At 40.2% G+C, this 16,372-nt stretch overlaps 1 protein-coding gene across 4 annotated transcripts in view; it reads right to left on the reverse strand.

The window, feature by feature from the left end:
• LOC110491369 (cGMP-dependent protein kinase 1) overlaps positions 1–16,372 on the reverse strand; it is a 184,477-nt gene that overhangs the window by 113,589 nt on the left and 54,516 nt on the right. For all 4 annotated transcript variants that reach the window (XM_021564757.2, XM_021564758.2, XM_021564754.2 and 1 more), the window contains exon 3: positions 9,849–9,962. In XM_021564757.2, the coding sequence (XP_021420432.1) occupies positions 9,849–9,962 (114 nt within the window). The remainder of the gene's footprint in view (positions 1–9,848; positions 9,963–16,372) is intronic.

Below are 16,372 nucleotides of genomic sequence, written 5' to 3' on the forward strand. Positions count from 1 at the left end.
TCCCTGACTTGTAGACTGGTGAAAAACCTAAAATCTGCTGCCATGTCCCTGACTTGTCACTGGTGAAAAACCTCAAATCTGCTGCCATGTCCCTGACTTGTAGACTGGTGAAAAACCTCAAATCTGCTGCCATGTCCCTGACTTGTAGACTGGTGAAAAACCTCAAATCTGCTGCCATGTCCCTGACTTGTAGACTGGTGAAAAAAACTCAAATCTGCTGCCATGTCACTGACTTGTCAACTGGTGAAACACCTCAAATCTGCTGCCATGTCCCTGACTTGTCAACTGGTGAAAAACCTCAAATCTGCTGCCATGTCCCTGACTTGTAGACTGGTGAAAAACCTCAAATCTGCTGCCATGTCCCTGACTTGTAGACTGGTGAAAAACCTCACATCTGCTGCCATGTCCCTGACTTGTCACTGGTGAAAAACTTTGTGAACTGGCCGCCAATACCCATAAGTGTCCTGATACTGTGAAATACATTACCGTGTGCACTTAAGAGGCACATGACAAAAATCCCTTGAAAGACAAAATAAATGTATAGTAACAGCTGGCTGATACATTAGAGGAGAGTAGAGAGATTCTTCTTTCTGGACCTTCAAGGCAACCTGTTCCAGGCTCTGGCCAGTCCAGCTTTGAAAGAGCAGAAAGCCCTTACTCCGATAGCAGCTCTTTTCAGTCACATACAGTCAAATTTTGTATTCTTCTTTGAAGCTGTATCGGATTTGTGCCATATTTCCCAAGACATCGATGACAACTGTCTGTTACCGTGAAGGACTGTGATCTTTTCGTGAGTTACTATCATTCTAAATCCTCTTCAGCTCACAGACTGCAGCTATAGATTTATCCAAGAAAGAACATACCATAGACATCACAATTGTTACATTGCTTCAATCATTTTGAAGTATTATCTCTATTACCATAACCACTGAATGATAAAGCAGGAAGCTGAGCCAAAGCCAGTGCCGACAGTGTGCATTCATCCTTGAGTTGATTCATCGGAAAACACAGTCAACAAACTAAATGATAATGCAGCTGTCTACCTTTGACAGTAATTCATTGTTTAATTCATACTTGAATGTATCTTAGAAAAACACAGTAATGGTGTTTGTGTAACTCTCTGCAGAGACAGCCGCTAGCGCAGAGCGAATGCTCATTACAGGTGTACCTGTACACATAAAATACATTTTTCAATGGTTCTTTGGGAAGGGTGATGGTTTTATATAGAACCATACTGATCCAAATAACCCATTTAACTCTCCAATGGTTCTTTGGGAAGGGTGATGGTTCTATATAGAACCATACTGATCCAAATAACCCATTTAACTCTCCAATGGTTCTTTGGGAAGGGTGATGGTTCTATATAGAACCATACTGATCCAAATAACCCATTTAACTCTCCAATGGTTCTTTGGGAAGGGTGATGGTTCTATATAGAACCATACTGATCAAAATAACCCATTTAACTCTCCAATGGTTCTTTGGGAAGGGTGATGGTTCTATATAGAACCATACTGATCCAAATAACCCATTTAACTCTCCAATGGTTCTTTGGGAAGGGTGATGGTTCTATATAGAACCATACTGATCAAAATAACCCATTTAACTCTCCAATGGTTCTTTGGGAAGGGTGATGGTTCTATATAGAACCATACTGATCCAAATAACCCATTTAACTCTCCAATGGTTCTTTGGGAAGGGTGATGGTTCTATATAGAACCATACTGATCCAAATAACCCATTTAACTCTCCAATGGTTCTTTGGGAAGGGTGATGGTTCTATATAGAACCATACTGATCCAAATAACCCATTTAACTCTCCAATGGTTCTTTGGGAAGGGTGATGGTTCTATATAGAACCATACTGATCCAAATAACCCATTTAACTCTCCAATGGTTCTTTGGGAAGGGTGATGGTTTTATATAGAACCATACTGATCCAAATAACCCATTTAACTCTCCAATGGTTCTTTGCAGTTCAAAAAAGGGTTGTTTGCTCTTTGACTGATAATTAAAATGTAGGGGCGGCGGCTCATTAGAATATTTTGGGACTGGGTTTGCTCACAGCTTTTTTGTGCAACCATAAGTGAGAGTGTCATTCCAGTTTATCTAATAGGTTGTGTTATGCTATTAAATGTCAAATTTGACTATGGCCAGCATCAGTTTATTGTGTAAGATTCACTCATGTAAGCTCTTGTCCCAATTGAAACTTGCTTTTGATTTGGTAAAGTTGCCAGTTGTCTCCTCAGGGACCCCCAGCTGTTCTAGAGCTAGCACACCTGATTCAATGTGTTACTAAACACAATAATAAAACCTATGGAATATTAGAACCACTTGTTTTCAGGGTTTAGTCAGGCACGCTTCTGTTAGTGAACGGAACACTTTTTGGTGCTATCTGGAACCTTTTTTTGAAGGTTCTATAAAGAACCATGCTCATGAGGTCCTAAATGGAACCTGTATGGTGCTATAAAGAAAACTTTCCTAAGGTTCTATAAAGAACCACTAAAAAAGGTTCTATATAGCACAAAAAAAAGGGTTCCGTTATGGTTACAACCCTTTTGGGGGCTATATAGAATCCTTTTTTATGGTTCTTTATTGAATCTTTATGGATCATTTTTCACATGGCTGAAGACAGTTGAACGGACACTGGCGTGTAATTAGAGCACAAACAAATAAGCTAGCGAACGTCCATGGCTGCTATTATAGCCATGTTAGAAACACCTAACTTTGGGAGCTTGGGAAAACGACTATGCTGCTAATTTATAATACACACACACACCAGAACAGACATGTCACAGTTCAAAAATCCAGAGCAAATTCTAGCCCTTACCTTATGCATTGATTCAGTATGCTCCTAGCCAAAGACGTACTTTTAAGGAGCCTGCCTTCAGAAAGTTTTTAAACCCAGAAGCACAACATCGCGAGACCTCTGGGAATGCTTGCGAAATAGAACAAACAGACCAGGCCAGGGTTAAAGAAGTCAATGAGAGAAAAGAAGTCAGCGACCTTTCTTAGTTGTTCATTTTATCGAAATCTAAGAGCACAACCTAGATTTGATCCAATATCTTAAGTCGTTGAACATGTCCAACCTCGTGAAAGTGACAAACTGACAAGTTTTCAGTTTTTGTCAAAAACAACTTTATAGCGAAGGAAGGCCTTTGATTTGACGGACTGTGCGTGCGCAGTTCGGCGTGAGACGACCGTTAGACCCGATGACGTTTCGACGCATGATCATAGCTAGCTAACGTCACCATGCCATTGCCGACAAGGGCGATCTGGGATTTCTATTGGAGAAGCAGTTTAAACCTGTCTTCACATCTGCCTTTGCTACCATTACTCCTTAAGATCCAAGGATCTTGTTATTTTCAGAGATACACTAGCTCTGGCAGCCAAAACAGCCAAATACTCCATCTAAACGCGAATTGATTCTCAACTGCAATATGGTTCGAGAAACATAAAGCCTCGTAATTTCATGTCACATCAAAATGATTTCACAAATGCTAAATATACACTTATTGCATACTGTTTTAACTGGCTTTATCACAGTATTTTACAGTGACAACACGTTTCTGGCGGCCTCCGTTACAGGTGTTCGGAGCATGTTAGATAGCTAATTAGCACAGGTGGTCCCTCTGTCTTCCGTCGGTCTTCTGTAAACAAACGCTGTGACATGGAGGTATTGCCGTGCCTACAGAAGACGCCTTCGTCCAATGATTCTTACGTGAAATGTAAATGGGACTGAGAGTCATGATCAAGGGCTGGTACCCTCTGTCAATTCAATGATCTTATTGTCGTTATACTCCAAATTTACGCTGACTGATCAACACGGTGTCAAGTTACTTTCCACTGTGTTCCCGAACACCTGAAGTTTCACTCAAAGCATCCAATAACATCATAATGATCATTGCTTGTGTAACCGGTGCACAGTCAAAAGAAAACGTCATGCTTGCTAACTATGGCTAGGTATGTGATAAAATGAAACGGTTTTCAACACAACTGTTTTATACTTTTTGCTTTTACCAAGCAAGAGAAATAAACGTTCAACCAGTACTGAGTGAATGAACAACAAAAACATTTTTGGAAGGAACACGTGCTGTCATCACCAGACTGTCCTTTTCAATGGTGTTGAGTTGATGCACCTATTACAGGGTTCAGAGCATAACAGTTAGCGTGGTCACTGCCCTGGGATATGAAGATCCTAGGTTCCCCTACCAAAGAGGATATTTTGACCATTCTCTTTCGTGTATAGTTTTTGACACTCCCCTGGCTTTTCCGACACACACACACACACACACACACACACACACACACACACACACACACACACACACACACACACACACACACGTGAACATGGTGTGTGCTTATGTTAATTTATTAGGTGTCTCTTAAAAGAGCCTTTGAGTGGCAAGGGACAAGGAGTGTGACATGTACTAGTATTAGTGTGAGCTTCTTGCTACTATGGAGGAGAGAACAGGTTCCGGTTTCCCGATAGCAATGGATTTTTAGCCTTAAGATTGCATCTTTCCTACAATGGCCGAAGATGTAACGCGCGTTCCCCAAAAACACCAAGCAGAGAGAACGGTTGCCAAGTGCGTTGTTGGAGCAAGTGTCGACACTGATAGGAACGAAAGAAAGGAAGCGTTGCTCTCGGATCATCTTCCTCCATTCAAATATTTCCTTAACATTAGAATGATTTCATAATACTGATGACGGATCTGCTCCTGGAGAGATATCAATACCTATGGCTGCAAATATTGAGGTGGCTTATTCTAATGTTACCCAATAAAAATGCACTAAATCCCAGATTTGGCACATCACTGTGCACGTTAGGCTACACATCATGAAATATGTTGAGACAAATGACAGACAGTAGTCTACAAGGAGTAAAACAGCTCAATTGATTGGACATGACATTTCTATATGATTGAGATAGGCCTATAGCTTACTGTTTATACACATGCTCTTTCCATAACATAGACTGACCAGGTGAATGCAAATGAAAGCTATGATCCCTTATGGATGTCACTTGTTAAATCCACTTCAATCAGTCTAGATGAAGGGAAGGAGACAGGGTAAAGAAGGATTTTAAAGCCTTGAGACAATTGAGACACAGATTGTTTATGTGTGCCTTTCAGAGGGTGAATGGGCAAGACAAAATATTTCAGTGCCTTTGAACAGGGTATGGTAGTAGGTGCCAAGCGCACCGGTTTGATTGTGTCAAGAACTGCAACGCTGCTGGGTTTTTCACACTCAACAGTTTCCTATGTGTAACAAGAATGATCCACCCCCCCATTGGCCATCCAACCAACTTGACATAGCTGTGGGAAGCATTGGAGTCAACATGGAGTCAAAAGTGTACATGTTTTGTACACTCAGTGTATTTTAACGCAGTCATCTCAGGTTTCATTTGAAGCATCTTTTTAATATATTGCTTGTTTGTATCAATTGCAAAGACATAGAAAATGTTGGATTTGTAGTCAACCTTGTTCTGAAGTTATCGTGGTCAGAGAGAGCTGGATAATCCATGTGATTCTATGTTTAGCAGAGATATTCTGTGAATACAATGACGCAGGAGATCAGAAAAGCGTCTACTGAAGCTGTTCTACGAGAGGTCTGAGGCAGCCGCTAGATTAAGACCACTTTCAAGTGCAACTTTAATAACGATGGTGTTGAGAAACAACTCCAAGATTTAAAGATGCTACTACGAAGGTTACAACGATTAACTTAGCTTTGGGCCCAGCTCTCAAACTCTGCTCCCATCTGTTTTCATATTTACAGTACCTTCAGAAAGTATTCACAGCCCTTGACTTTTTTCCAAATTTTGTGGTGTTACAGCCTGAATTTAAAGTGGATTTAATTAAGATTTTCTTGTGGATTGACATATTTAGACATTTTTACAAATTAATAAAATATTAAAAGCTGAAATGTCTTCAGTCAGTATTAAGTAAGTATTCAAACCCTTTGTTACGGCAAGCCTTAAGTTCAGGAGTAAACATTTCCTTAAGTCACAAGATGCATGGACTCCGTGTGTGCAATAGTGTTTAACATAATTTTTGAATGACTACCTCATCTCTACCCAACACGTACAATTATCGGTAAAGTCCCTCAGTTGAGCAGTGAATTTCAACCACAAAGAACAGGGAGGTTTACTACTGCCCCAAATGTCACCTATTGGTAGATGGGTAAAATACATTGAATATCCCATTGAGCATGATGAAGTTATTAATTGCTTTGGATGGTGTATCAATACACCCAGTCACTACAAAGAAACAGGTGTCCTTCCTAACTCAGTTGCCGGAGAGGAAGGAAACCACTCAGAGATTTCACCAAGAGGCCAATGGTGACTTTAAAACAGTTAGAGTTTAATGGCTGTGGTAGGAGAAAACTGAGGATGGATCAACAACTTTGTACTCCACAATTCTAACCTAAACGACAGAGTGAAAAGAAGGAAGCCTATACAGAATAAAAGTATTCAAAAACATGCATACTGTCTGTAACAAGGCACTAAAGTAACACTGCAAAAAATGTGGCAAAGCAATTCACTTTTTGTCCTGAATACAATGTGTTATGTTTGTGGCAAATCCAATACATTACATAGTACCACTCTCTATATTTTCAAGCTTAGTGGTGGCTGCATCCTGTTATGGGTATGCTTGCTGGGGAGTTTATCAGGAAAAAAGAAACATAACATAGCAAAATCCCATAGGAAAACCTGGTTCAGTCTGCCTTCCATCAGACACTGAGATGAATTGTCCTTTCAGCAGGACAGTGAATGTTCCTGAGTGGCCAAGTTACAGTTTTGACTTAAATCTGCTTGAAAATCTATGGCAAGACTCGAAAATGGTGGTCTAGCAATGATCAACAACCAATTTGACAGAGCTTGAAGAATTCTTAAAAGAATAATGGGCATATGTTGCACAATCCAGGTGTGGAAAGCTCTTAGAGACTTACCCAGAAAAAAACTCACAGCTGTAATCGCTGCCAAAAGGTGATTCTAACATGTATTGGCTCAGGGAGTTGAATACTTATGTAATGTTAGTTTATTTTTCCTACATTTTTTTTTTTTTACAAATGTTATAATTTTTCTTCCATTTTGACATTATAGAGTACTTTGTGTAGATCGTTGACAAAAAAATGACAATGAAATCCACTTTAATCCCACTCTGTAACACAACAAAATGGGGTGTGAATACTTTCTTAAGGCACTGTCATTTATATTTTCATGTAAATAGTTAATGGGTACATGTTGATTATTTGTGTATTTTTCAGGAGCTTTCTCAATTGTCTTGTTAAAAGAGATTAGGGAAGTTTAGTCCAGTTTTGTCCAGTTGCCCATATTGACTTAAATGGGTTTCTGTTTTTTTGCTTCCCTCTTGAAAATCAGCTGTTAATATTAAATAAATACTAATAACTACATTATTTATTTTTCCATTTGTGGTTATTGTGTATTTTTATTGCTTTGTTTCACTGTATTATAATTAAGCAATAAGGCCAGAGAGAGTGTGGTATAATGGCCAATATACCAAAACTAACAGCTGTTCTTAAGCACGACGCAACGCGAAGTGCCTGGATACAGCCCTTAGTCATGGTATATATCACAAACTCAACGAGGTGCCTTATTGCTATTATAAACTCGTTACCAACACAATTAGAGCTGTTAAAATAAATGTTTTGTCGTACCCATGGTATACGCTCTGATACACCACTGCTGTCAGCCAATCAGCATTCAGGGCTCAAACCACCCAGTTTACAATGTTGTATAATCACCTTCCGGTGTAAAAACAATGTAAATTAAAAACATAAAACTAAGTGAGAAGTAGGCATTAGTCTGAAGCTGAAAAAGAAAGAAAATTCACTTAAGCACCACAATGTGTACACCACCCACATTCTACCAAGGTTTTCCAGGACACAGCTTTGACCTACTACAGTAGCTATGTTGGTCTATTGTACTTCCAACAATGTTTGCTTAGAATTCAAAATGTCGTTTTTTGTTATTAATATTGTTATAATTTCATAGGTTTTATTATTGTGTTTACTAATAAATAGTTATGTTACCTTTGATACCGGAGCTCCAGGGCATGTGTCGAAATCGCTAAGCAGTTTACGTCGAAGCAGTGTGCCGATGCCTGTATCACTTTATCGAGAGGCACGTGATCAATGACGTCCAAAGCTTTATTTTGTCGAACAACCACCTGATTGGTTTGGTAGAAGACAAAAAGGATACTCTGCGCATGTGCCACAGCGTGTGGGACGTCATCTATAATAATTTGGCTGTTCTAAATCATTTTGACCAGCAGGTGCCAATAGTGTACACTGTGTTGATCAAAGCCTCCAATAATGAAGCTATTTTCAACACAATTGTCTGGAATGCCTCAATGCTTCAGGAAACAAACCCTATCACTACTAACAAGTTGAATCAGGCGTGCTAACTCTGGAACTGTTGGAGATCCCTAAGGGGGGAATTGAGAACTAATGACTTAGACAACAATTGACACAAGGTCATTTTATTTAGCTTTTCCAAGGCCATACATGATTCTTTCACAAAACACTGTCATCGGACATAGTCATACATAACTTTTAATGGCATAACACAACAGATTAGATAAACTTGAATGACACTCTCAATCACGGTTGCACAAGAAAAATGTGCGCAAACCCCGCGCCTAAATATTCAAACACCCCGCCGCCCCTACATTTTAATTGTCACTCAACGAGGAAACAACACTTTTTTTTACTGCAAAAAAAAAAACACTGAAAGGGTTCTTTGGGTCAGTATGGTTCCTCATAGAACCATAACCACTCCCAAAGAACCCTTGAGGAACCCTTCATTTTGGGGATGTAGACTGACTCATTAACCTATTAACACACTAAAATCATATTTACTTTCGAAAGCACGAACAATGTATGAAAACATTGAAATAATAATTCTAGAGTAATAATCTGTTGTGACGATTGTGTGTGTCCGTGCATGTGGGTGGGTTGTGTGGTTACACAGACCTAAATTGATATGTGGGAGTGTTTGAGTGGGTGTATTTGCTATGCTCTAAGCCTTCCCTGAAAACTATATTGGGATATATGAAAACAATTTAAATGGATGCTGTGCATGAAATAGCCAAATCAGATATTTATTCAGCAACAGCTGCTACTCTTACCGTTATATTAAGGAACTATATGGCCATGATAAGATAATGCTTTCGGTCATGTTTACATACCAATCTGACTGTACATATGTCAAAAGACATTTTGTTAAAAGCAATTGCCCGACAGGAATTCCAGGTACCCATTCATTATTCAATGATTCATCACAGGGAAATGGTAGAAAGAGTATTTCCTCAGGATATAGATGTTATTCTGTGTGTGTGAGCTCAAGTTCTCTCTCTTTGTACTTGACAAAAGCAGGAAAGTAACCTCCGAAAGCACAGAAAATTATTCAGAGGCTGTCTTCAGTATCTGGGAGGGAAACTTAAACAAATTGTCTACCGTGTTTACCTGGAATGACTTTATAAAAGAGGGAATTATCTGTCTGATTCCATGTTGGCTGGATATAATTAAAATGGACTCAAACAAAGCTCAGAGAATGATAATTTGTTCTTTACACGTTATCCACCTCAGCTCATCTCACTGCTGTTGAAAGGCCAGTCATTCTGATTTACTAAGCTTGGATAAGGATAAGTATTTTTGAATTGTATTATCTTCTGAAAATAACAGGTGCAAATGCTTAGTAAATCAGGTTGAGGGAGTATATGGCTGATTGTGGACAGTTAGGCCCAAGCTTATAATTCAACTCAACTATGGTGTTCAGTGCATGGGCAACCCACTGCCTCACTTATACTGGTCAAACTTACTCTTGACGGTGGCCGTCCTGGTGCAGTTGTAAAGGATGGCCAGCTCTCCAAACACCTTCCCAGGTCCCATGGTGCACAGCTTCATGCTCTCCTTGGTCACCTCCACCTTCCCATCTGCAAGGGAAAAACGACAGAGCAGAGCACACTCTTTAATTTCCCGCGCTGATATACGGCCCGTGAAAGTGAGCATGACAGGCTGTAAATGTGACCGTGCTGCTCAGCACCGCTGTTGCCCAGATTGGGGAGTCGTGGCTAATGCATTAGAATAAAAGTCTAAATTCATTACTTAACAGGCACATGAGCACCGGGTGTAGAGATGACAGTAGAATGGTATGCAGACTACAATAATGGGTTCAGAGGAGAAATAGAACACCAGCTGAAAGGAAACACGAGGGAAAGGTATTAGCAAAACAGACATTCGTTTTAGATCATTACGAAGCAAATCCATGTGGGGATTGAAAGCATTGCTGGAATGTGAGGGACTAAATGTCGCTGAATGTCCAGCAGAGATCGGCAGGCTCCAAAATCCCCATCTCTGTAGTCTGATTCTGGCAAACTGGTGATTCACCAAGCAGCAACAGGTCACAGTTTACAGACTGGCACCAGATGAAAGGACTGGCATTGTCTAATCAGAACAGGCTGGCCATTCTCCTGGGCTGGGTTTCCCGACAGTGATTGAACTCAAACCTACGAGTGTTTTAACGACACATTGTTCTAGCTGCTGAAGGTGTAACATGCGTTTACCAAAACACCACGTAGAGAGAATGTTCACTAAGTGTGTTGTTGGAGCATTCTGTCGTTACTGAGAGGATGGCAAGAAGGCAGTCCAGCTTTCGGATCAGCTTTACCTATTTACATCCTTACATTAACATTAGAATAACTACACAATACTGACAAATGATCAGCCGCTAGAGAGATTATTATCACTTATGGCTGCAAATACTGAGGCGGCTTAGCCTATAAATCACAGAGTTGTCACATCAATGCTCACATGTTGTACACATTGTGTTATCCTACAATTGGCTAAATAACTTAATTGATTTAACGTGAAAGTGATTTCTATATGTTTTATATTTCTTATAATGCAGTCATCTCGGTAAAAAAAAAAATATTGTTGCTTTGCTTGTTTGTGACATTGCAAACTTTGTATTTGTATTCAACTACGATGTTATTGGCGGTCACAGATAAACGTTTTGATTCTGTATTGAGGGCCAAAAGTCATCTTACGACGCACTTAGCTGTTCCACGAGGGGTCTAAGACAGTCGTTAGATTACAAGCGCTTTCAAGTGTAACGTTAGTAACCATGGTTTTGGGAAACAGCTCGGAGATTTAATGATGCTCATTCGATGGTTCTAACAATGAACTTCATCTTAAGATGCTTCTGGGAAACCGGGCCCTGGTCCGTTCCCTGAGCAGCAGGGAGGATTAGATGTAAACCACTGCCATCCCTCCAGCAGGACAATCAAGACTTAGATGCCTTAAGATAAATATTTCCTTACCTCTTCCCTCTCTGTCTCTAGTTTTTACACCATCTTCTTCATTTTTCTTTTTATGTGAATTTCATAATCAGGGCTGCGTTGTGTTCCTTGAACATCATATGTTTTCCAAATAACTGGAGCATTTCCTTCCAAAAACCCCTCTGGCCAGGGCAGAGAAAAAAAGACCAAACCCTGTTGATCTGGTTTTGACGGTACCTGCGGTGTGGTTCACCGACTACAGCTGTGTGGAATTCATCCAAATGGTGACAGCACCAACAGCCTCTCTTCCATCTAAGGCTTCTGGAGGGGGAATTCTTCGCCAGCACTGTTGGCAGCACCTTTATCAGCTGGAAAATGAAATATGGACACATATCTCCTCCTTCAAACTGTTCCGTAAATTCACCCTAAAAAACAAAATGTGAAAATGGATCGAAGGAATATGCCCGGGTTTTAAATCAAATCAAATTGTACAACAAGTGTAGACTTTACCGTTGATGGGTTCTGACTTATAAATTTGAAATATCCTTAATCAAGTCACCAAGGAAAAGAGGGGAATGCAGAACATTTACATTCTGTCAGAACATGTTCTTGTTAGACATCAGGTATCCTATGGAAAGGAGAAGGGCCACAGTCTGGTACAAGTCAACAGGACAGCCACGAGTTGAGGACGAGTAAGGAATTTGGGCCGAGGTCAGGTCAGATGAAGTGAGAAAGAACAGACTTCACCAAAGTCCTGTCGAGCAACAGAGATGTATCAGCTGTTCAGATGTTTAAGGAGGAGACTCAGCATAGGAGGAAGATTTAAATACCAGTGCTTGTGTGAATATGTCTTTGTCTGTTCAGATGTCTGACCCATTGGGTTAATACATTTGGTTTGAGCTTTTCCTAGTTGTCCGTTAGTTTTTACTCTGTTTATTTAGAATCTAACACAGTGAAATGCTTACTTACGAGCCCTTTCCCAAAAATGCAGTTAATAAGTAAGGAAATTAACAAATAGATAATAAGAAAATAGCAACACAATAAAATAAAAATAACAAGGATATATACAGACTATAGATACACATACATATATACAAGGAGTATCGGTACCACAAGGAGTACCGGTACCGAGACTGTGTACTGGGGTACGAGGTAGTTGGGGTGATTGAGGTAATATGTACATGTAGGTTTGGTTAGGTGATGTATTGAAGTACTATGTACATGTAGGTAGAGGGTGAAAAGCAGAATGTCCAGGTAGCTGTTTAATTAACTGTTCAGCAGTCTTACGGCTTTGGGGTGGAAGCTGTTCAGAAGCCTTTTGGTCCCAGACTAATCGCTCCGGTACCGCTTGTCGTGCGGTAGCAGAGAGAACAGACTGGTACTTGGGTGGCTGGAGTCTGTGACTATTTTAGGGCCTTCCTCTGACACAGCCTGGTATAGAGGTCCTGGATTGCAGGGAACTCCGCCCCAGAGATGTACTCGGCCCCAGTTGCCATACCGAGTGGTGAAAGGTGTAAAAAAAAATAATAGTCTTCACACAGAGCGAGTTATTTCGTTGTGTCCTCCCTCCTTCCTTCCTAACACATTTATCCCTCCCTCCTTCCTCCCAACACGTCTATTAGATATCCATCATCGCCTGACAGCTTTATCTGTGATGGAGTGACAGCAAAATAAGGGAGAAAAGGGAGGGAGAACACGGAGGACAATAGGATACAGCGTTTATCTCAGAGTAACGTTATCTCAGAGTCACGTTATCTCAGAGTCAAGACCATGGAGCATGGTACCAGGGCATCATGATGCTCTGTATCAGTCATCATTGTATTTCCTGGCTGAAAAGCATGCAATTATTTTACTTCTCAGGGGAGGCTGTTTAATTGTTTAATATCCTGAAAGGCCCTGGCATTCATAAAATAAGAACAGACACAATCTGCCTCTACTAGATAATATCCAGACGGACCAGATTGGTCTTTTAATCAAACTGGTCTTCTGTCACTAAATCCTCCTAATAATACACCCTGATGAATTAATCACTGCTACACTAGAGGGGACAACTGGCATAATAACCTCATAGGTATAGAAAGAAGTATTTACAATGGGTTCAATAGGTGTTAGTTGTACAGTATTTCTTTACAATGAGCTTGTTGAGATCTGTCTCCCTTATGGAAAAAACACATGATAACATGTGACAATGTGAAGCAACACGTGATAACATTAAACTACACGTGACAACATGTGAGCATGTGAGAACATGATCTCCAATGAAATGAATGTTCCTGTTCCTAGGCCATCATTGAAAATAAGAATTTGTTTTTAACTGACTTGCCTAGTTAAATAAAGGTAAAATAAAATAATAAATAAATAAATAAATGTGACAACATGGGGAAGAGAAATTTCAACATGTGATAACGTGACCACGTGAGCCCAGTTGCTAAATTTTAATATAATTTTGAATATTTGGCATTAACTCAATTTAAACAGTCATGGTCCCCTGCAGGTTTTGTCTACTTCCGGTTGGTTCCAGGGACGTCCACAAGGATGTTTTTAGGATGTGGTCCCCTGGAGGTATTTGTCTAGTTGTGGTGAAAATACTATACATCTACTACTAGTTACTGTATTTTCATAACTAAAGTAAGGTGTTAATGGACAGTATGCTGATTACTTCAGACTCACTTGGGATTTGAACTCATAACCTCTTGGGTCCCAGCTACCTAAAGTTCCTGCTGCACCACCAGGTTTGTGGACACAATGGAGATTGGTGAGAATACATTTCTGCACTTTGCCTAATGCTGCAGTAAAAATTAAATAAACATTAACAAACAACCTGAAGGTATTATTTGTTTAATAAAATGACAGTATGCTGCTGTATTCAGATTTCAATTACTGTAAAATCTTGTACTGTGACGACAAGTACTGGCAAGAACGCATTTCTACACTTTGCTAAAACCAAAATCAAGAAAATAATTGTCCAATTATCACCACCAACATCAAACTAGCAGTACTCAAGTACACTTGACGTAGAGTGCACATGAACTCTTTGGGGATTTGAACTCGCTACCTCTTGGTTTGGATCACTGTTTCTGCAGTGCCACCATGTTAATCCTAATTGCTTTGAACATAGAGTATATTAACACACTCAGAAAATAAGGGTATGGTTAGTGTACACTAAAGTGGTGTTTGCTTGGGGTACAACAAGTTCAAAGGTACACATATGAACTCACATGGCTCAGTTCGGTACCTTGTAGACATAAATGGGACATTTTTCTACCCAATATTTTCATTTAAAGTACAATCATCACTGCTCTTTGATTGGTGGGGACAATGTACTGGTGGTGTACATTAGCATATTTGGGGGGCGTGGAAACGTACATGTGTATTTGCTCCAACTGTCAGTGGAGGTCAGTTTAAGTGTTTGATGGTTATTCCTATGCAAATAAAGCACCCCATTTGACACTGTACGTTCAGAAAAGTACTTCAAATAATGTGTCAGTCATAAGCAGCACTGTGAAGTAGTGCTGGGAAACCAAGGCTTTCTCAAGGCTTTGGAGCGTTCACAAAATTGTGCTGAAAAACTGTTAATTAATTGGAGTTTCATTATCAGTTCACAATGCTCATTAGTGGCATCTGCTGGTCAGCAATAAATAGCACTGTGTGATTATCAGATTCTTTACTGTTTTCATCAAAACTCTGGTGGGTGGTAGGTTGTTGGCTTTAGTAGCTTAAAAATCAGTTGGAATACCAGGTTCACATATTACATCATGCTTCCCTTTTTTGCCTTCAAGTTTACTATGGCATTATTTAGGATGCTTAAAACAGAAGCTTATACTTTACTAAATAAAACAAATGATTTGAACATAAAGTGTGGTTTCACATAAAAACAACTTTCAAAATAGTGTCTTCAACAGGATCTGATCTCACATCATCATATCCCCAACTCTACCTACTAAGCTACTCATCAGCTGAAACTGCATGTATAAGATCCTAACTAAAGTGCCTTCGGTAAGTATTCAGACCCCTTGACATTATCCTCATTTTGTTACATTACAGCCTTATTCTAAAATTTAGTAAATAGATTTTGTTCCTCATCAATCTACACACAATACCCCATAATGACAAAGCAGAAACAGGTTTTTATAATTTTTTGCTAATTTATAAAAAATAAAGGTTATAATAAAGATTTACATCAGTATTCAGACCCTTTACTAAGAAGTTTGTTGAAGCACCTTTGGCAGCGATTACAGCATCGAGTCTTCTTGGTTATGAAGCTACAAGCTTGGCACACCTGTATTTGGGGAGTTTCTCCAATTCTTCTCTGCAGATCCTCTGAAGCTCTGTCAGGTTGGATGGGGAGTGTTTCTGTACAGCTATTTTCAGGTCTCTCTGGAGATTTTGATCAGGTTGAAGTCTGGGCTCATCACTCCTTTGTTGTCTTGGCTGTGGGCTTAGGGTCGTTGTCCTGTTGGAAGGTGAACCTTCACCCCAGTCGGAGTTCCTGAGTGCTCTGGAGCCAGTTTTCATCAAAGATCTCTCTCTGTACTTGCTCTGTTCATCTTTCCCTCAAACCTGACTCGTCTGACTCGTCAATCCTGACAGTCCCTGCTGCTGAAAAACATCCCCACAGCATGCTGCCACCACCATACTTCACTGAGTGGATGATGCCAGGTTTCCTCCAGACGTGACGCTTGGCATTCAGGCCAAAGAGTTCAATCTTGGTTTAATCAGACCAGAAAATCTTGTTTCTCATGGTCTAAGAGTCCTTTAGGTGTCTTTTGGCAAACTCCAAGCAGGCTGTCATGTGCCTTTTACTGAGGAGTGGATTCCGTCTAGCCACCCTACCATAAAGGCCTGATTGGTGGAGTGCTGCAGATATAGTTGTCCTTCTGGAAGGTTCTCCCATCTCCACACAGGAACTGTAGAGCTCTGTCAGAGTGGCCAACTGGTTCTTGGTGATCTCCCTGATCAAGGCCCTTCTCCCCGAATTGCTCAGTTTGGCCGAGCGGTCATCTCTAGGAAGAGTCTTGGTGGTTCCAAACTTCTTCCTTTTAAGAACGATGGAGGCCACTGTGTTC

This window comes from Oncorhynchus mykiss, chromosome 16 (genome assembly GCF_013265735.2).
Source record: "Oncorhynchus mykiss isolate Arlee chromosome 16, USDA_OmykA_1.1, whole genome shotgun sequence".
Taxonomy (NCBI): Eukaryota; Metazoa; Chordata; class Actinopteri; order Salmoniformes; family Salmonidae; genus Oncorhynchus; species Oncorhynchus mykiss.